This window comes from Thalassophryne amazonica, chromosome 1, assembly GCF_902500255.1.
Source record: "Thalassophryne amazonica chromosome 1, fThaAma1.1, whole genome shotgun sequence".
NCBI lineage: Eukaryota > Metazoa > Chordata > Actinopteri > Batrachoidiformes > Batrachoididae > Thalassophryne > Thalassophryne amazonica.
Genome location: NC_047103.1, coordinates 48,042,573 through 48,064,299, shown reverse-complemented (window position 1 = coordinate 48,064,299; position 21,727 = coordinate 48,042,573). Strand labels below are relative to the sequence as shown.

General features: G+C 44.4%; 1 protein-coding gene across 2 annotated transcripts in view; it reads right to left on the bottom strand.

The window, feature by feature from the left end:
• Window positions 1-450: 450 nt before the first annotated feature.
• Window positions 451-21,727, bottom strand: part of qtrt2 (queuine tRNA-ribosyltransferase accessory subunit 2) — a 63,615-nt gene continuing 42,338 nt past the window's right edge. The window contains exons 8-9 of one of the 2 annotated variants that reach the window (XM_034169421.1): window positions 2,105-2,216; window positions 451-1,084 (exon numbers count right to left, since the gene is read on the bottom strand). In XM_034169421.1, coding sequence (XP_034025312.1) covers window positions 835-1,084; window positions 2,105-2,216 — 362 coding nt within the window. In that variant the 3' untranslated portion in view covers window positions 451-834. The remainder of the gene's footprint in view (window positions 1,085-2,104; window positions 2,217-21,727) is intronic. The other variant, XR_004560477.1, reaches the window with a different exon arrangement.

The window sequence follows — 21,727 nt, the reverse complement described above, 5'->3', positions numbered from 1 at the left end:
CTACAGGAGACACCCACAACTGATTTTTATCCTTTCAGAGCACTGGGAATGGTGAAGCTGTCAACTCAAACCTTGAGTTAACCTCCTGAAAACCCATGAGACTGACTGCAGTGTTTGAATGTAGAAGGTGTCACTGATCTCAGGTTCCACAGACATCTGAACACTAGACACAGAAATCAACTGACACACTAAATACATTCACAGAGCAAGTGGCCAAATGCTTGATGAAGAAAACATGGATAAATTATGAGATGACGCATTGATGGAGCATTATTCAGAAAGGAAGGAGTGTACTGCAACAGTTAAACTACTTATTGCGTCTATTTTTGGTCCTCCGTAATAATTCATTGCCACAGATGGACATCCCTCTGGTCTCTGTGCTATGTCAATGTGTTCAGAGGACATTAGTCTGACCCATAGAAGGACACCAACATTAAAACACACAGAGGGTCAGTCATCACCAATCCACCACCTTTAATCTTCACTTTTTATTGCCTTTCTGGGCATTTCCTTTGTTGTGACCTTCTTCAGCTCCTTACCCTCATCAGTCACTAAACCCTGAGTGACACTTACACAAGCTGAACAGAGTGGTATTGATGGAAACAGGACAAATGTGCAAAGCATAAACATGGGAAAAGTTTGCTCTTCATTCTTTACCTGTGACTGGTCTTACAAGGCATGAGTTTAGTCTCTTTTGGTCTGTGTAGTATCTTCATTCATCGTCTGCCTGGCTTTAACAGGACAAAACAGTTCTTATGCCAACCTGGTCCACTGACTCTTTGGGGGATGAGTAAACCGTCACACCACCCCCTACGTTAATTCCTCTTTCCCATTTTATTTCTCTTCTGTCTCCCCACTTCTCTGCATAAATATTTGTCTCTTGAGCAGGTCTAGTTTATTGTTGGCTAGAGCTTCTCTCAGGGAGCCAAAAAAACCATGGTAGTGGGCTGTGTTGTGGATCATCAGCAGGACTCCAGCCAGGAGTTCATTGGTCACCAGCAGGTGATGTAGATACGCTCTGTGGTGGTTCTTACAGCAGTAACAGCAACACCCATCCACCAGGGGCCTAAAGTCATCTTGGTATCTGGACAGAAAGTTTAAAAATTCATAAAGAACAAACACAGTTCTGAGCCATGTGCTCTATAAAAACTTCACAAAAAGTATGTAAATACGAGGTCTGTCAATAAAGTAACGGTCCTTTTTATTTTTTTCAAAAACTATATGGATTTCATTCATATGTTTTTACGTCAGACATGCTTGAACCCTCGTGCGCATGTGTGAGTTTTTCCACGCCTGTCGCTTTGGAAGCGAAACAAAGGAACACCTCCGTTTCGGCGTGTCAAAGGACAAGTTTGGACATGTCTATCTCGGCTTTCAATGCTTACCAGTCCAGTAAGTATCAGTGAAATTGTGGAGAGCTGGGCATGTCCCAACTTGTCCTTTATCACTCCGAAACGGAGGTGTTCCTTTGTCTCGCTTCATCAGCAAATCGGTCGTGACGCGCGAAGCCTCCGCGCGGCTTTCCATGACAAAATCTCTTGTTAAAAGTGAAATCTGCCGGAAAATGGCTGATGTCCAGCTCTTGTGATAACCAGAGAAAGAGCACACAATGGTCTCGTATCCACAGAGCCATCCGTTTAGAAATGGTCCGGTGGCTTGTGCCGCATCGTCGCAGCTCGGAGCCGGCACGCCAAGCGTCCTTAAAGGGGTCCTTAAAGCTGTAGTAACAGACCTTATTCTCTGTGAAGCCCGTAAAATTTTCACCGAAAGCAAGATAAATTTTTCGAATGGTTTCCAGGTGCCAGTCTCTAACAGCTTCTGAAAAAATTCTGATGGAAAAAAAGTCCTTCTCATTCCGCCATTTCCAGACAATGAAAATCCGACGAGGGGCAGGACCACTCCTTCCCAAGGCGTGCTCACAGGCGAATGACGTCACCGACAGGAGTGGAAAAACTCACGCATGCGCACGAGGGTTCAAGCATGTCTGACGTAAAAACATATGAATGAAATCCATATAGTTTTTGAAAAAAATAAAAAGGACCGTTACTTTATTGAAAGACCGCGTATTACTATAACTTTTAATGGTCACAACAGATGTGCAAACCTCTTGTCTTTTAAATTCATCTCAAAGGCTGTCATCTGTGTTTTTCTATGGTTAAGCTCTCTGTTCTTCTCTGTGTTGTCTGCTGAGTCACTCCCTATGTTCAATGCCAGCACTGAAAACAAGATAAATACACATCACTTAATCCTGACACACCAAAGCCTATTCACACCACAATCTCCACACAAACATAATTCTTTAATATGTCAGGAAAATGGCAACATTTTACAGTGATCTTATATGTATCACAACTGTTTTAAAACAGAAAACTGGATCAAAAAGTAGCACCTCCTCAGGATAAATGCATGATCCTACACAATTTTTGTTGTTTTGTTTTTAAATATGTACAACCCCAATTCCAATTGTGTGAAATGTAAATAAAAACAGAATATAATGATTTGCAATTCCTCTTCAACCTATATTCATTTGAATACATCACAAAGACAAGATATTTAATGTTCAAACTGATAGACTTTTTTGTTTTTGTGCAAATATTTGCTCATATTGAAATGGATGCCTGCAACACATTTCAAAAAAGCTGGGACAAAGACTGGGAAAGTTGATGAATGGTCAAAGAACACCTGTCTGGAACATTCCACAGGCGAACAGGTTAATTGGAAAGAGGTGAGTGTCATGATTGGGTATAAAAGGAGCATCCACAAAAAGGCTCAACCATTCACAAGCAAAGATGTGGAGAGGATCACCAATTTGTGAACAGCTGCGTGAAAAAAAAAGTACAACAGTTTAAAAACAATGTTTCTCAACGTTCAATTGCAAGGAATTTAGGGATTCCATCATCTACAGTCCATAATATAATCAGAAGATTCAGAGAATCTGGAGAACTTTCTACACGTACGCGGAAAGGATGAAAACCAACATTGAATGCCCGTGACCTTCGATCCCTCAGGCGGCACTGCATTAAAAACCGACATCATTGTGTAAAGGATCTTACTGCGTGGGCTCAGGAAAACGTGTGCTGGGAAAGTGGGACCCACAACAGGGGGCATAAATGAATGGACAATAGATAAGCCAAAAGTAACAATTTACTGTTGTGAAGTGCACAATGAGATACAAACAATTACAGTTTTTGGAGCCAAACAATGTACTACGGTGACGTGTGGGCAGGCTCGAGGATAGAAGACGTCTGTCCAGAGAAGAGCCGGGTCCCACACGATTTCCTGACACTACTTATCCGTGAGGAGAGAGATACGTCATCTCCTGTTGGATGTACAATCCCAGCCTCCAGCTGTGGAAAGGTCCAGGAACGCCTGCAAGGCAATCAAAAATCACTGTGCGATCGGCACCAAAACTGCTGAGAGGTTTACCTGCTAGGTAGACTGATTTCTCAGCAGCGAGGTGGAGTTGCTGCCCGGCTTTTATAGTGATGGCGATGATGATGAGGGACAGCTGTCCGATGGTGATGAGGCACAGCTGTCATCTCCAGCTGCTCCCGTGAGGCGGCGGCGCCCTCTCGTGCCTGAAGGCCGCGATTCAGGCAGGACGCCCTCTGGTGGTGGGCCAGCAGTACCTCCTCTTCTGGCGGCCACACAACAGGACCCCCCCCTCAACGGGCGCCTCCTGGCGACCGACCAGGTTTGTCGGGGTGGCGACGGTAGAAATCGTCCAGGAGGGCCGGGTCCAGGATGAAGCTCCTCTTCACCCAGGAGCGCTCTTCAGGTCCATATCCCTCCCAGTCCACCAGATACTGAAATCCCCGGCCCTTTCGACGGACGTTCAGGAGCCTGTGCACGGTCCAGGCAGGCTCCCCGTCGATAATCCGGGCAGGAGGCGGCGCCGGTCCGGGGGTGCAGAGTGGAGAGGAGTGGCAGGGCTTGATACAGGACACATGGAAGACGGGGTGAAGCCGCAGTGAAGCTGGTAGCTTCAGCTTCACTGCGGCCGGACTGAGGACTTTGAGTATGGGGAAAGGTCCGATGAATCTGTCCTTTAACTTTTGGGATTCCACTTGCAGGGGAATGTCCTTGGTGGATAACCAAACCTCCTGCCCGGGCTGGTATGCAGGGGACGGGGAACGCCGGCGGTCTGCATGGGCCTTAGCCCTCGTCCGGGCTTTAAGCAGGGCAGAGCGGGCAGTGCGCCACACCCGACGGCACCTCCTTAGGTGGGCCTGGACCGAGGGCACACCGACCTCTCCCTCCATCACGGGAAACAATGGCGGCTGGTACCCCAAACACACCTCAAACAGGGAGAGGCCAGTGGCAGATAAGATCTGGCGGTTGTGAGCGTACTCGATCCAGGCCAGATGGTCACTCCAGGCCGTCGGGTGCGCAGAGGTCACGCAGCGGAGTGCCTGCTCCAAGTCCTGGTTCGCCCGCTCTGCCTGTCCGTTCGTCTGGGGATGGTACCCCGACGGGAGGCTCACGTGGGCCCCCAGTTCCCTACAGAAACTTCCCCAAACTTGCGAGGAGAACTGGGGACCACGGTCGGAAACGATGTCCGATGGAATCCCATGCAGACGTACGACATGGTGGACCAGGAGGTCTGCAGTCTCCTGGGCCGTCGTGAGCTTCGGGAGGGCCACGAAGTGGGCCGCCTTGGAGAACCGGTCCACTATCGTGAGGATGGTGGTCATGCCCTGTGAGGGGCGGTGGGGCACAGGTAGCGGTTGAAGGAGTCCCTGTGCCCTTTGGTGATCGGCTTTTCCCCTGGCGCAGGTGGTGCAGGCCTGGACATACTCCCGGACGCCCACCAGAAGCGCTGCCGAACCACTGTCACGGTTCTTTGCACCCCTGGGTGACAGGAGAGCTTAGAACCGTGACAGAAGTCCAGGACTGCAGCTCTGGCTTCTGGTGGGACGTAAAGTCTGTTCTTGGGGCCGGTCCCCAGGTGAGGGTGGCCACGATAGTGGACTCGGGGATGATGGGATCCGGAGGATGTGACAGCTCGGTTTTGACCTCCTCTTCGTAGACCCGGGACATGGCGTCAGATCGTTGGTTCTTAGTCCCGGGGCGGTAGGTGATCTGGACATCAAAACGCCCGAAGAACAGTGACCAGCAGGCTTGCCTGGGGTTCAGACGCTTGGCGGTCCGGATGATTTCCAGGTTCCGATGGTCCGTGAAAACCACCGCAGCTCCCTCCAACAGGTGTCTCCACTCCTCAAGAGCCTCTTTCACCGCTAGGAGTTCCCGATGATAGTTTCGCTCTGCCGGGGTCAACCTGCGGGAAAAATAGGCACAAGGGTGGAAGACCTTATCGGACTCCCTGCTCTGGGACAGCACGGCTCCTATCCCTGAGTCAGAGGCATCCACTTCAATGATAAACTGGCGATTGGGATCGGGCTGCACCAGAACTGGTGCAGTCGAGAACCGGCGTTTCAACTCCCTGAATGCGGCGTCGCACCGATCCGACCAGGTGAAGGGGACTTTAGTGGACGTAAGGGCCATCAGGGGGCTGACTACCTGACTGTAGCCCTTGATGAACCTCCGGTAGAAATTTGCGAAGCTGAGGAACTATTGTAGTTTCCTACGGCTTGTTGGTTGGGGCCAATCTCTCACCGCCGCAACCTTGGCCGGATCAGGGGCGACGGAGATGGAGGAGATTATGAACCCCAGGAAGGACAAAGAAGTGCGGTGGAACTCGCATTTCTCGCCCTTCACAAACAGCTGGTTCTCCAACAACCGCTGTAGGACCTGACGTACATGCTGCACATGGGTCTCAGGATTCGGGGAGAAGATGAGGATGTCGTCCAGGTATACAAAGACGAACCGATGCAGAAAGTCCCGCAAGACGCCATTAACCAACGCTTGGAACGTCGCGGGTGCATTGGTGAGGCCGAACGGCATGACCAGGTATTCAAAATGACCTAATGGGGTGTTAAATGCCGTCTTCCATTCGTCTCCCTTCCGGATCCGAACCAGGTGGTACGCGTTCCTAAGATCTAGTTTCGTGAATATCTGGGCTCCATGCAGGGGTGTGAACACCGAATCCAACAGAGGTAACGGGTATCAGTTGCGAACCGTAATTTCATTCAGCCCTCTGTAATCTATGCATGGACGGAGTCCGCCGTCTTTCTTGCCCACAAACAAGAAACCTGCACCCATCGGGGAAGTGGAGTTCCGGATCAATCCGGCAGCTAAAGAGTCCCGGATGTAGGTCTCCATTGATTCGCGCTCAGGACGTGAGAGATTGTACAGCCTGCTGGACGGGTACTCAATGCCCGGGATCAAATCAATGGCGCAATCGTACGGCCGGTGCGGGGGAAGAGTGAGTGCCAGATCTTTGCTGAAGACGTCAGCAAGATCGTGGTACTCCTCAGGCACCGACGTCAGATTGGGGGGAACTTTGACCTCCTCATTAGCTGTCACACCGGGTGGAACCTAGGATCCTAAACATTCCCGGTGGCAGGTTTCACTCCACTGAGCCACAACCCCAAATGGCCAATCTATCCGGGGATTGTGCTTCACCATCCATGGAAACCCCAAAATCACTCGGGAGGTAGAAGGTGTTACGAAAAACATGATCTCCTCCCTGTGATTCCCAGACACAACCAATGTCACAGGCCGTGTCTGGTGTGTGATTAATGGGAGAAGGGTGCCATCTAGTGCCTTTACCTTCAATGGAGAAGGGAGAGCCACTAGAGGGAGCCCAACCTCCCTTGCCCATCTGCTATCCAGCAGATTCCCCTCTGACCCCATGTCCACCAGTGCTGGGGCGTGAAGGGTTAGATCCCCACTCAGGATCGTTACTGGGATGCGTGCAGATTTACGGGATTTTTCATCGTGAATGTTATGACCCACCCTTAGCCCAGTCTCTAAGGGCGGGCGTTGTAGTTTAACCGTTTGGGGCAGTTTTTCTGTATATGCTCACATGAGCCACAGTAAAAACATTCCCCACGGGCCAGCCTCCATTGTCTGTCATTGGATTTAACTTTGGCCCTGCTCGTGTCCATAGCTTCGTCAGCAGGGGGAGCTGTTGCCACACGGAGCTCTCCAGCTGTGGAGCGTGGGGATGGCAGCACCCTTTCGGACGGGAGAGGGACGGCTCGCGCCCGGCTATGTCCTTAGCCAGCAAGTACTCCTTCAGGACTGGAGACAGTCCGTTTACAAAGGCGGCGCGGAATGCAACGTTATTCCTGCCGGACCTCGCAGCCGGGATGCGGAAGTCGACTGCATAAGCGGCTGCACTCCGACGCCCCTGTCTCATTGACAGCAGCACACTTGAAGCAGTCTTGCCTCTATTGGGATGATCAAACACCTGTTTAAACTCCCTTACAAACCCAGTATATGTGGTTAAGAGCCGTGAATTTTGCTCTTAGAGCGCCGTAGCCCAGGCGCGTGCCTCTCCTCGAAGCGGCTAGCATCGGACGCGTACATCACGGGACACTGTGCAAAGACGAGCGAACACTGCATTAAGAAGTCTGCGCACGTCTCAACACAACCTCCGTACGGTTCCGGGGGGCTTATGTATACTTCAGGGGACCGGGGGGGTTCGTTGAACCACCACTGGAATGTCTGTATCCAGTGCTCGGTCAGCAGGAGGAGGAGCTGCAGCAGCGCCCTGCTGGCGCGCTTCCACCTGGGCGGTGAGAGCCTCCATCCTCCGATTGAGAATCACATTCTGCTCGGTTACCAAGTCCAACCGAGCAGTGAAGGCAGTTAAGATTTGCTGTAGCTCACCTAACACGCCTCCTGCCGACGCCTGTGCACCCTGCGTTCCCATTGGTGGTTCATCCGATGGTTGACGCCCCTCGGGATCCATGACGCTGGCCGAGAAATCCTGTTGGGAAAGTGTCGTGACACGGACCCATAACAGGGGGCGTAAATGAATGGACAATGGATATGCCAAAAGTAACAATTTACTGTTGTGAAGTGCACAACGAGATACAAACAATTACAGTTTCTGGAGTCAAACAATGTACTACGGTGATGTGTGGGCAGGCTCGAGGATAGAAGACGTCTGTCCAGAGAAGAGCCGGGTCCCACACGATTTCCACTGCCAACGGATCTGGAACACACCGGAGCCACCAAGTCCTGAGTCCCCAGGTGGCCACCGTCTCCAGCTGTCAGATCTGGTACTGCTGGCAGGAAGCAGAAACAGTTAATGGTAGGTGTGTGTGCACACACCCAGTAAACAGTCAGCAAACAGTTCCGTCCGGAGGGCAAACACCTCCACCTCCAAACAACCACGTGCAGGTCCTGACACTACTTATCCGTGAGGAGAGAGATACGTCGTCTCCTGTTGGATGTACAATCCCAGCCTCCAGCTGTGGAAAGGTCCAGGAACGCCTGCAAGGCAATCAAAAATCACTGTGCGATCGGCACCAAAACTGCTGAGAGGTTTACCTGCTAGGTAGACTGATTTCTCGGCAGCGAGGTGGAGTTGCTGCCCAGCTTTTATAGTGATGGCGATGATGATGAGGGACAGCTGTCATCTCCAGCTGCTCCCGTGAGGCGGCAGCGCACTCTCGTGCCTGAAGCCCGCCATTCAGGCAGGACGCCCTCTGGTGGTGGGCCAGCAGTACCTCCTCTTCTGGTGGCCACACAACAACTTGAGAAAACCATTGTCAGTTAACACACTTCGTCGCTACATCTACATGTGCAAGTTAAAACTCTACCATGCAAAGTGAAAGTCAGACATCAACAGCATCCAGAAACGCCACCGCCTTCTCTGGGCCCGAGCTCATTTGAAATGGACAGACGTAAAGTGGAAAAGTGTGCTGTGGTCTAATGAGTCCACATTTCAAATTGTTTATGGAAATCACAGACATCGTGTCTTCCGGACAAACAAAGAAAAAGACCATCCAGATTGTTACCAGTGCAAAGTTCAAAAGCCAGCATCTGTGATGGTATGGGGTGTGTTAGTGCCCATGGCATGGGCAACTTACACATCTGTGATGGCACCAACAATGCTGAAAGGTACATCCAGGTTTTGTAGCAATACATGCTGCCATCCAAGTAATGTCTTTTTCAGGGACATCCCTGCTTATTTCAGAAAGACAATGCCAAGACACATTCTGCATGTGTTACAACAGCGTGGTTTCGTAGTAAAAGAGCGCAGGTACTAGACTGGCCTGCCTGCGGTCCAGACCTGTCGCTCACTGAAAATGCGTGGTGCATTATTAAGCGCAAAATACCACAACAGAGACCCCGGACTGTTGAACAACTGAAGTCGTATATCAAGCAAAAATGGGAAAGAATTCCACCGAGTTCCCAAACGCTTATTACGTGTTGTTAGAAGGAAAGGTGATGTAACACAGTGGTAAACATACCACTGTCCCAGCTTTTTTTGAAATGTGTTGCAGGCATCCATTTCAAAATGAGCAAATATTTGCACAAAAACAATAAAGTCTTTCAGTTTGAACATTAAATGTCTTGTCTTTGTGGTGTATTCAATTGAATATAGGTTGAAGAGGATTTGCAAATCATTGTATTGTTTTTATTTACATTTTACACAATGTCCCAACTTCACTGGAATTGGAGTTGTACATGGATTAAAAAAAAAAAAGAAACCACCTACTGAGGTTTTGGATGGCTGAAAACACTTTTGGCAAGGTGGTAACTGATGTGTCATTTTAAAGAACAAATGTTTGAGGAGCTTTGAAGTTGTGGTTCAATCACTGAAGTCAGGAATTTATTCAGAAGGATTTCATGCTAGTTTTTGCAGTCAGGAATTGGAACCCAAGACAACTGCAATTTCCACACGGTGGCAGAGCCATTTAACAATTTTGGGCTGAGCCTGATCACTGACCAGAGATATGCTCAGTCACCAGACGTTTGCCAGCAAACATCCCAATCAAGTCCAGTTCCACATACTGTGGAAAATGACTGAAAGAATGTGATACAGGAGGCTGAATTAGACATTTTTTACAGGTTAGCATTCATGCTGTGTGATTTACTATACAGTCATCTGTATCAAAAAGAACCTGAACTAAGAATTGGACAGCTGACAACCCCCGCCCCTTCCCCCCACTGGGGATTATAAAATTTAGGAGAGGAACGTGATCACTTACTCTCACCCAAATAAACTTATTCTCTCTACAGAATCGATTATGCTGCTTGACATGAGTTTCTGTTAGACATCATACTTCACTCAGTCAGCAGAGTCTAACATGACTTTTTAATGAACCAAACAGACCAGCAGTCCACGGTCATGTATTTCGTGTAGCTCCTGTCATCACATTTATTTTACCTTTTCACTTGGGACAACACTCAGAAAACTGGTCAACATATAATGGTTATATTACGAGAATTGCCCCAAGATACTAAATTTAAGTTCACCAAGTGAATTTCTATCTATCCAATTATTTTAACTTTCCCGAGGCTCCAAAGTACACACTACCTATACACACATGGGAAAACACACGCATCACTTTGTTCACGGTTTGTTCTCTCTCTGCTTTTGATGCAAATAAAATCATCCTCCAACATCTTGACCACCACACTGACATTCGCCTGCTTCATGCGTGTAAAAACAGGCAAATATAATTACCCACATGCTGCTCCAACATCTTTGTACCGAATGAGCAATTATTTAGGGAGAAACATAAGAGGTCTAGCACATGTATCATGAGGAAGCAGCAGCTGTGATACTACAGCATTACGGATTGTCTTTTTGAGCACAATCCAACACACATGCGTTTCATTACTGAGGATGCCAATGATTGGACCAAACGAAGGGGAGCCAAAAGTAGCATCCGGCTGCAGTAAATAGAAGGTTACTTTCAGGATGTGGACTGCAGCTTAGCCTGGGTGGTTGCCAGTAAGGTCCCAAATTATTTCTGCAAGGTGGTGCATGACGAACAACACTAGCACATCCTGCAACGTGACATGGTATGATAGTTACCACCACACTGACAATCATTTTTTTAAATCTAGCATCATCCAATATGCATCTTGTCAGAGGAGTACCAACCAAACTTGAAAATTATGGTAATTATGTGCATGCATATCAGCATGTTTTACATATTGCAGGTCAGTGCTGTCGGTCTTTTTTGAGTAATTCCATCATCTCATTTGCAATAACAACAAAAAACACACAAAAACCATTGTGTTGCTTTAGGCAAGGCTCTTTTCAGAGGTCATTTAGTTTGACAAGAGAAAAACTTAGTTAGGAAATGTCTCATGTGCAAAGTATTTGTGTAAAACAACCATTGTCATAGTGACAGAATCTCCTGGGTGCTTTGTTTTTAATTGTGCATGTTCCAAAATGGAATCACAGTCTGCAATTAGATCAAAAAATCTTTGTTCAGGAAGTTTGATATTAACGTAATTATCATAGTCTATTAGAGTTTAAAGTAAATACTAATAATAAATATGAGTTTGTAGTGCCAACTGTAAAAATGGACTGCATTTATATAGCGCTTTTTCATCTGCATCAGATGCTCAAAGCGCTTTACAAATAATGCCTAACATTCACCCCGATGTGGGGGTGCTGCCATACAAGGCGCTAACTACACAACGGGAGCAATAAGGGATTAAAGACCTGAAAGATCTGTGAGATCTGAAAGTAACTACAGTGGGAAAATAAGTATTTGATCCACTGTCAATTTTGCAGGTTTTCCTACCTACAATGAATGAAGAGGTCTGTATTTTTATCGTAGGTACACTTCAACTGTGACAGACAGAATCTAAAAAAAAAATCCAGAAAATCACATTGTATACTTTTTAAATAATTAATTTGCATTTCATTGCATGAAATAAGTATTTGATCCCCTATCAACCAGCAAGAATTCTGGCTCTCACAGACCTGTTAATTTTTACCTCCGCCAAGGACGTTATGTTTTTGGTCGCAATCGTTTGTTTGTTGGTTGGTTTGTTAGCAGGATTACTCAAAAAATCCTCAACGGATTTCAATGAAATTTTTACCAGGGGTGTATCTTGACCTAACTTAGAAGTCATTAAATTCTGGTAATGATCCGGAACATGATCCGGAGCCAGTAATTTTTTAAGGATTCTTTATCATTGCAGGATAGGGTCAATTTCAACATTTTTGGATCTAATTAAGACGGGTCACAAAGGCTGAACAAAAATTAAGCTATGACACAACAATAATTTAGCATTTGTTTCTCCTCACTGAATAAACTTGTTATTAAAAAAAAAAAAAAAAACTTGTGTAGTTCATGCAGTTTCTCTTTATAAATACATTTGCTGAAGATCTAAGGATTTAACCACTGAATATGAAACATGACGGTAGATGTGTGAAAAGACGTGGAATAAGTCTCTTTGCCAAAGGGTATTCCATGTGACGTCAGTGACCCTATGGCCTTGGAGGAGGTTTGCGATCTCCGAGTGCTTCTAGTTCTTTAAAAGCCCTCCTATTCTGCACTCTTTACCTGTATTAATTGCACCTGTTTGAACTTGTTACCTGTATAAAAGACACCTGTGCAAACAATCAATTACACTCCAACCTATCCACCATGGCCAAGACCAAAGAGCTGTCTAGGGACGTCAAGGACAAAACTGTAGACCTGCACAAGGCTGGGATGGGCTACAGGACAACAGGCAAGCAGCTTGTTGAGAAGACAACAACTGTTATGATTATTTATTAGAAAGTGGAAGAAACACAAGGTGACTGTTAATCTCCCTCGGTCTGGGATTCCATGCAAGATCTCACTTCGTGGGGTAAGGATGATTCTGAGAAAGCTCAGAAGTACACAGGAGGACCTGGTCAATGACCTGAAGAGAACTGGGCCCACAGTCACAAAGATTACATTAGTAACACACAATGCCGTCATGGTTTAAAATCCTGCAGGGCAGCAAGGTCCCCCTGCTCAAGCCAGCACATGTCCAGGCCCGTTTGAAGTTCACCAGTGACCATCTGGATGATCCAGAGGAGGCATGGGAGAAGGTCATGTGGTCAGATGAGACCAGAATAGAGCTTTTTGGAATCAACTCCACTTGCCGCCCTGTTTAGAGGATGAGAACAGCCCCAAGAAAACCATCCCAACCATGAAGCATGGGGGTGGAAACATCATACTCTGGGGCTGCTCTTCTGTACATGGGACAGGACAACTGCACTGTATTGAAGGGAGGATGGATGGGGTCATGTATTGCGAGATTTTGGCAAACAGCTTCCTTCCCCTAGTCAGAGCATTGAAGATGGGTCATGGCTGGGTCTTCCGGCATGACAATGACCCCAAACACACAGCCAGGGCAACTAAGGAGGGGCTCCATAAGAAGCATTTCAAGGTCCTGGAGTGGCTGAGACAGTGTCCAGACCTGAACTCAATAGAAAATCTTTGGAGGGAGCTGAAACTCCAAACCTGAAAAATCTGAAGAAGATCTGTATGGAGGAGTGGACCAAAATCCCTGCTGCAGTGTGAAAACTTGGTCAAGAACTATAGCAAACATCTGACCTCTGTAATGGCAGACAAATGTTTCTGTACCAGTTGTTTGTTTTTGTAGGGGATCAAATACTTATTTCATGCAATAAAATGCAAATTAATTATTTAAAAATCATACAGTGTGATTTTCTGGATTTTTTTTTTTTTAGATTCTGTCTCTCACAGTTGAAGTGTACCTACGATAAAAAATACAGAACTCTACATTGTTTGCAGGTGGGAAAACCTGCAAAACTGACAGTGGATCAAATACTTATTTCCCCCACTGTACATCCAAACTGGTGAATGGAGTAGGAACAAGCAACGCACACACTAATGCATGTACTGACCTTGTGCTCAATGTAGCTGTTCAAGCTGAAATTCAAAACTGGCGTAATACTACTACATTCATTTGTGTCTTGTTATGTTTCAACAAGAGGGCACAAATAATCATTTGTTTCAAAATAGTTGGGTGACATATTGAAGCACCTGATTCTTTTTTTAACTTAATTTTTTATTTACTTTTTATCATAGAAGTAGAGAGATGGAACGGCAGCTTCTGATCTTGGGGGCTGAGGTTGTGCCGCGCATGCACAAGAGGATTTGGGGTTCTTCACTTCCGGTCTTTTGCTCTGCAGCCAGCGCTTCGTTCTCAGGTATTATAAACTCCAATATTCTGCTGGGAATCTGTGATATCAAACATCACAAAATAAGGTTAAGGCACGCGAGAGCGCAGCGGTAGTGTCGGAGGTTCAGCCCGGCCTCGCGGCTGCGTCGCGGATCCATCCCGGCCCGCAGTTCCTCGGAGGCCGTAAACCAAGCCCCACGGCGGAGACAGATTCCCAGCCCAGCCCTCGTTGCCGTCGAAGACCCAGTTCAGTCCGCATAAAAATGTAACAGTCAGCTGTATATATAGAGCACCAGGTTCTAGTATTGAAGCATTCACTGACTGGATGGGAGAAATGTTTTCAAAAACCAATCAAAAAGTTGTCTTCATTTGTGGTGACTTAAATATTGTTCTGCTTAATCCAAACAGGCATAAAATAACAGATGAATTTATCAATACAATGTACAGCATAAGTTTATATCCAAAAATCACTCGGCCAAGTAAAATTACATCCCACTGTGTGACCTTAATCGATAATATATTCACCAATGATATTGAAAACAATACAGTGAGTGGATTATTAATCAATGACATCAGTGACCACTTACCAGTTTTCATTGTTTATAATAGAAACCACTGGAGGAATCAGCCAGAGGAAAACCAAAATACAGGCAAGAGCGAACAGAGGAAAAGATGAATACATTGAAGTATGATTTACAGGTGCAAAACTAGGAAGAGGTATACAGTGAAGGTGATGTTGATAGAGCATATGGAGCTTTTTTTAAAAATATTTACATCACTATATGAAAAAAACTGTCCAATAAAACAATATGGAAGAAAACAAAAATTCAAAGATCGACCACGGTTCACGAAAGGATTACAAAATGCATGTAAAAAGAAAAATACACTATATAAAGAATTCATAAAACTAAGGACTAAGGAGGCAGAAAATAGATATAAGAAATATAAAAATAAGTTAACTAATGTTATAAGGGTATGTAGGAAGGAATACTATAGTAAGATATTATATAATAACAAAAATAATATCAAAGGAATATGGGATATATTAGATAGCATTATTAAAAATGGTACAAAACAACAGAGCTATCCTCAATATTTCATTGATAACAATATTAGAAAGGAAAATATGGATGAGTTGGTTAATGGCTTTAATAATTTTTTTGTAAATGTTGGACCTAACTTGGCAAAAAAGATTCCTGATTCATTGTTATCTGAGGACTGGAATGATAATCTTATAGAAAGGAATCCCTGTTCAATGTTCCTCACAGCAGTGGAAGAAAAAGAAATAATAGATATTGTTAATTGTACCGCTGTATAAGACTGGGGATAGACACCACTTCACAAATTATAGGCCTGTTTATTTGCTTCCACAATTTTCCAAAATATTAGAAAACTTATTCAACAATAGATTAGATAAATTCATAAACAAACATAAATTACTTCTTGACAATCAGTATGGATTTAGAGCAAATAGTTCAACATCACTTGTTGTGTGGGCCGATGAAGAGGAGGTACTGCCCACCACCACAAGATGGCGCCCTGCTTGAAGTGCGGGCTTCAAGCACGAGAGGGCGTCGGAGCGACCGGGAGTGACAGCTGTCACTCATCATCCGTACCAGCTGTCACTCATCCACCACTCAACACCATCACCATAAAGGCCGGACTGCAACTCCACCTCCCCGCCGAGAAATCAGCTAAGCCAAGCAAGGTAACTCTCTCTGCAGTAATCATCTGTGATTAAAATATTGTTCTGTGTGCAGCTGTGTTCCTGCGAGGCTGGATTGGCGGACAGTGAGAGGGCGACGTTCTTCACCTCTCACTCCATCCAGGAAAGAGACCAACAGGAGCTGCACGGGTGACATTGTTTCTGGAGGTGGAGGTTCTCCCTCCCGGAGGAACTACTCAGGGGACGATTACTGGGTGTGTCTTCACACACCCACCATTAACTGTTTCTGTTTCTGCCAGCAGTACCTGGTCTGACAGCTGGAGACGGTGGCCACCTGGGACTCGGGACTTGGCGGCTCCGGTGTTTTTCAGAGCCGCTGGCGGTGGAAGCCGTGTGGGATCCGGCTCTTCTTTGGACAGACGTCTTCTATCCTCAAGCCTGCCCACACGTCACCTTGTATACGACTGACTGTACTCCTCTATTGTTTTTGTCTGTATTCTGTTGTGCAATTCACAACATTAAATTGTTACTTTCTGGCTCATCCATTGTCTGCTCATTAACGCCCTCTGTTGTGGGTCTGTGTCACTACACCTTCCCAACATCACTGGCATTAATAGAATCAGTTGAGGAGATCACAAATGCCATAGATCATAAATTATATTCAGTTGGAATATTCATAGACCTTAAAAAAGCTTTTGACACAATCAATCATGATATATTAATCAATAAACTTGAACGGTATGGGATCAGGGGATTAGTGTTGCACTGGGTGAGAAGTTATTTGAGTAACAGAAAACAATTTGTGAAGTTTGGGGAATATACATCATCATGCTTGGACATTGCTTGTGGTGTCCCACAGGGGTCAGTATTGGGTCCAAAACTCTTTTTACTTTATATAAATGATATTTTTAATATGTCCAATATATTAAAATTTTCAGTTCAGAAGGTTCCGGGTTCAAATCCCACCCCTGCCACATTTCTCCATGTAATGTGGAGTTGCGTCAGGAAGGGCATCCGGCGTAAAACATGTGCCAATTCAACATGCACATCCACCTTCGATTTGCTGTGGCGACCCCGAGTGCAAACAAGGGAGAAGCCGAAGGGACTTACTTACTATTATTTGCAGATAACACAAGTATTTTTGGTTCTGGGGGGGATTTTCAGAAACTACTAAGGAACATCACTGCAGAAATGGGAAAGCTGAAAATGTGGTTTGACAGAAACAAATTATCATTAAACTTAAGTAAAACAAAATATATGTTATTTGGCGATTGTAATAAAGACATACAAGTACAGTTACAAGTACAGGGGGTGGATACTGAAAGAGTATATGAAACTAAGTTTCTTGAGGTCATGGGCGCAATTTGGTGGAGGATAGAGGGGACATGTCCCCCCACCTTTTCAACCAGGGGGGACAGAATATAGTATGTCCCCCCCACCTTCTGACATATATGTGTGTACTTGAAACATGCTATGCCAGTCTTATGTGCAAACCATGTCAGGCTAATGTGCAAAACCATGTCAGAATAATATCTTTGTTTCTGCAAGTTTGTATTTTTAGCAGCATTGACTTGTTTACAACACCTGTTTCTTGTTTGTCACATTCGGAATTTTTTGGGACTGCATTTGCCCAGATTTGAAACCAAAAATAGTTGCCTCTAGGGACTAGTGTCTACACATAAGTATCAATGGACCATATGCTAATTTACTAAATTCTGAAAGTTAGAAAAGCAAATCAGAAAAGCTATCTGTGGACCTCAGAAAGCCCATCTGCAATTATTGCTTGATCTCCAAAATCAGTCTATGCAAGCAAAATTATGTTCAGTATAAGTGTTGTATAGTGCCACTTCGAAAATTGAATTCATAAGTAATTTATCCTAAACTTATGATCTGTTGTTTTTTCAAACTTATGCAAAAACAAATCTTGAGAAAAAAAAATACAGTATGCGATGGTTAACAATTATTAAGAGCCTGTTCTTTCATATTTATGAATACATTGTACCACATTGCAGTTGTTTTTTAATGAAAACTCAACCTATCATTCTTTTTGAATTCTCCACATGTGGTGATACCTTATTTACACCAGGATGTTAATAAAATCAATGCTGGCTATTCTCAGAATAACGTACTTATATCCACAGTTTCAAATTGCATAAGTCAAATGGTGTCCACTTTATGGTCTTCTCAAAACATTAAAATTACTGTTCTGGATGCTCAGAATGCATCTGAGCTTATCTAGAAACTGTTGGCTTCTGGGGGGTCTAAAGCGGCCCCCAGACCCCCGGCCTATGGGCTTCGGCCCTGCGGGCCTCACACTTTGTCTCCCCCCCAATTTCTAGTTCTAAATTGCGCCCTTGCTTGGGGTGATAATTTATGATAAAATAAACTGGAAGTCTCATATAAAACATATACAGAGCAAACTGTCAAGAAGCATTTCAGTTCTGAACAAAGTTAAATACATTCTGGACCACAACTCACTCCGCATTCTCTATTGCTCACTGATCTTACCATATTTACACTATTGTGCAGAGGTCTTGGGCAATAATTATAAATGTACAACACAACCATTATTCATACTGCAGAAAAGAGCTATAAGAATAATTCACAATACTGGTTATAGAGACCACACAAATTCACTATTCTTAAAATCAAAAATTTTAAAATTTACTGATCTGGTTCATTTTCAAACAGTACAAATCATGTATAAAGCAATAAACAATTTACTTCCTGGAAATATTAAAAACATGTTCTTAATAGAGTAGGGGATTATAATCTGAGGGGGAGTTTAACTTAAAACATCAGTGGGCACGTACAACATTAAAAGGTTTTTGTATTTCTGTTTGTGGAGTGAGGATGTGGAACAGATTGAGGGTGGAGCACAAGCAATGTCCAAGCATGAACCAGTTTAAGCAGCAGTATAGGCACATGTTTTTTGTTTTTTTTTTGAGGTATAGGGAGGAGGAAGGGTATTGAGGGTGAGGGTGTTTTGTTGATCATTGTTTAGTTGTGTGCACTTTGTTTTTCTATCTTGTAAATATGTAGTATAAAATCACACGCACTGCATATGTATGTAGGTATGTATGTATGGGTAGGTGTATGTAGGTATGTGTATATATGTATGTATCTAAACAAGAGATGTTTATGATGATGGGACTTGAGTTTGTGTTGTGTTAAATGTGTTTGTAGCATGGCCCAAGCAGAGGGTCACCCCTTAGAGTCTGGTCTGCTTGAGGTTTCTTACATCGGAGGGAGTTTTTCTTTACCACTGTCGCCTGTGTGCTTGCTCTGGGGGTTGGTAATGAGTATGTATGTATGTATATATATATAAGGGATGGGTGTTTATAAGCTTTCCTTTTGCTCACCCCCTTTTGGTCACACATGTCACTGTGGAATTGTCTTGTGTATCAGTTTTTTGTTATTGTTGAGTCTGTGTGCCAAATAAATTCATTCATTCATGCATTCATTCATTCATTCAAGGTTAAAGATAACCATATATTGTGATCAATTATTTGGAATAATTTACCGAGCCTTGCATTTTGTAGCTGCCCCAATTATCGGTCGCAAAGTCACCCTGCTGTCAAATGTAAATACTTCATCGGTGGTGCACTGTTATTGCTGAGAAGGTTTGCAAAGAACAGGTTAGATTGAAAGATCAAGGTAAAACCCACGTATCCCACACGTCTGGAACTATTCAGCTAAAATATATCTTACAGGGTGGGCCAATAAAATGTTACCACTTTTTAAATTTGTACAATTTCCAAAATAAAGATTTCTTTTTCATTTTCAGGAATTGATATTCCTGAAAATGAAAAACAAATTCGGAGAATCCCTCTTGAGATGTGTGGCAATGTCATCACAAACTTCAATGTGCGTGTTGCAGCTGTAATCCAAAGAAGAGGAGTGTGGATTGAACATGTCATCAATTATTGAACTGTGTGGAAAACAAGAGACAAAGTGGGAAACCTTTAGTATCAAATGTTAATCTGATGCTTCTGTTACAAGTCTGTAAATAAAATTTTCAAATAAGTTCTCATTTCAAAAACTTGTGTATGATCAAAAAGTGGTAACATTTTATTGGCCCACCCTCTACATAAAATATAGATCTTGCAGTTGATTAGCAACAAAGCAACTTTTAAGACAGTTAAAGTCCATTTTATTCAGTCAGCTAAGGGAACAGGAACTCAGCCCTTTTATTTGTTTTTAATGCTGTATGATGCTGTAATGCAAAGGAAGCCTTTTCTGCGTACACACCACAAACAGAGTCGCTTGAGGTATGCTAAAGCACATTTGGACAAACCAGCTTCATTTTGGAATAAGGTGCTGTGGACTGATGAAACTAAAATTGAGTTATTTGGACATAACAAGGGGCTGTATGCATGGCTGAAAAAGAACACACCATTCCAAGAAAAACACTTGCTACCTGCAGTAAAATTTGGAGGTGGTTCCATCATGCTGTGTGGCCAGTGCAGGTACTGGGAATCTTGTTAAAGTTGAGGGTCACATGGATTCCAGTCAATATCAGCAGATTGCTGAGAACAATGTTCATGAATCAGTGACAAAGTTGAAGTTGCACCGGGGCTGGATCTTTCAACAAGACAATGACCCTAAACCAGGGGTGGGCAATCATGTGCCATGAAGGGCCAAAACACTGCAGATTTTCCTTTCTACCAATCACCTCAGCAGGTGATTTCACTGACTATCAGGTGTTTATGTTCAGAGGAGACGCTCATCAGCACCCACCTGCTGAAGTGACTGGTTGCAAGGAAAACCTGCACTGTCTCGGCCCTCGTTGCCCACCCCTGCCCTAAACCATGATCAAAATCTACTAAGGCATTCATGCAGAGGAACAAGTACAATGTTCTGGAATGGCCATCTCAGTCCTCAGACCTGAATATTATTGAAAATCTGTGGTGTGATTTTAAGTGTGCTGTCCATGCTCAGAAACCAACAAACCTGACTGAAATGGAGATGTTTTGTAAAGAAGAATGGTCCAAAATACCTTCAACCAGAATCCAAACTCTCACTGGAAAGTATAGTAGCTGTTATGTCTGCAAAAGGAGGATCTACTAAATACTGATGTATTTTTTTCTGTTGGGGTGCCCAAACTTATGCACCTGCCTAATTTTGCTTAAAGAATCATTGCACACTTTGTGTAAATCCTATCAATTTCATTTCACTTCTCAAATATCACTGTTTGTCTGCTATATGACATATTTAACTGAAATTGCTGATCTAAGCAACCAATGAATTATAAAGGAAAATCATGAACATTATCAGGGGTGCCCAAACTTTGCATACAACTGTGTGTGTGTGTGTGTGTGTGTGTATACACACACACACACATATATATATATATGAGAGAGAGAGAGAGAGAGAGAGAGAGAGAGAGAGAGAGAGAGAGAGAGAGAGAGAGAGTGTTTAGTTATGTTTCAGAGGTCGCTCTTGCATTTTTGAGGTGTAAAGATGCAGATATGACTCAAGAAAATATTTATTTTCAAATAGAGTTGTACCTTTGTGGAACAGCCTCCCTCAACATGAGGTAAATACTCCAAGTGTTATTACTTTAAAGAAATACTACCATTATTTTATGGTGTTTGATTTTTTTATTGTGATTGCCGATTTTATTACGGTGTTTGATGACTTTTACTGTGCTATTTATGTTTTATACTGTTATATTTATGAGATTAATATGATGCTTTTTAAATGACAAATGATGTGTGCTTTTATTGTATTTTTATACTTCCATCCATCCATGCATTTTCTTCCACTTTATCCGGAGTCGGGTCGCGGGGGCAGCAGCTCAAGCAAAGCCGCCCAGACCTCCCGATCCACACACACCTCCCCCAGCTCCTCCGGGGGAACCCCAAGGCGTTCCCAAGCCAGCCGAGAGATGTAGCCCCTCCAGCGTGTCCTGGGTCTTCCCCGGGGCCTCCTCCCAATGGGACGTGCCCGAACACCTCTCCAGCGAGGCGTCCAGGAGGCATCCGGAAAAGATGCCCGAGCCACCTCAACTGACTCCTTTCGATGTGGAGGAGCAGCGGCTCGACTCCAAGC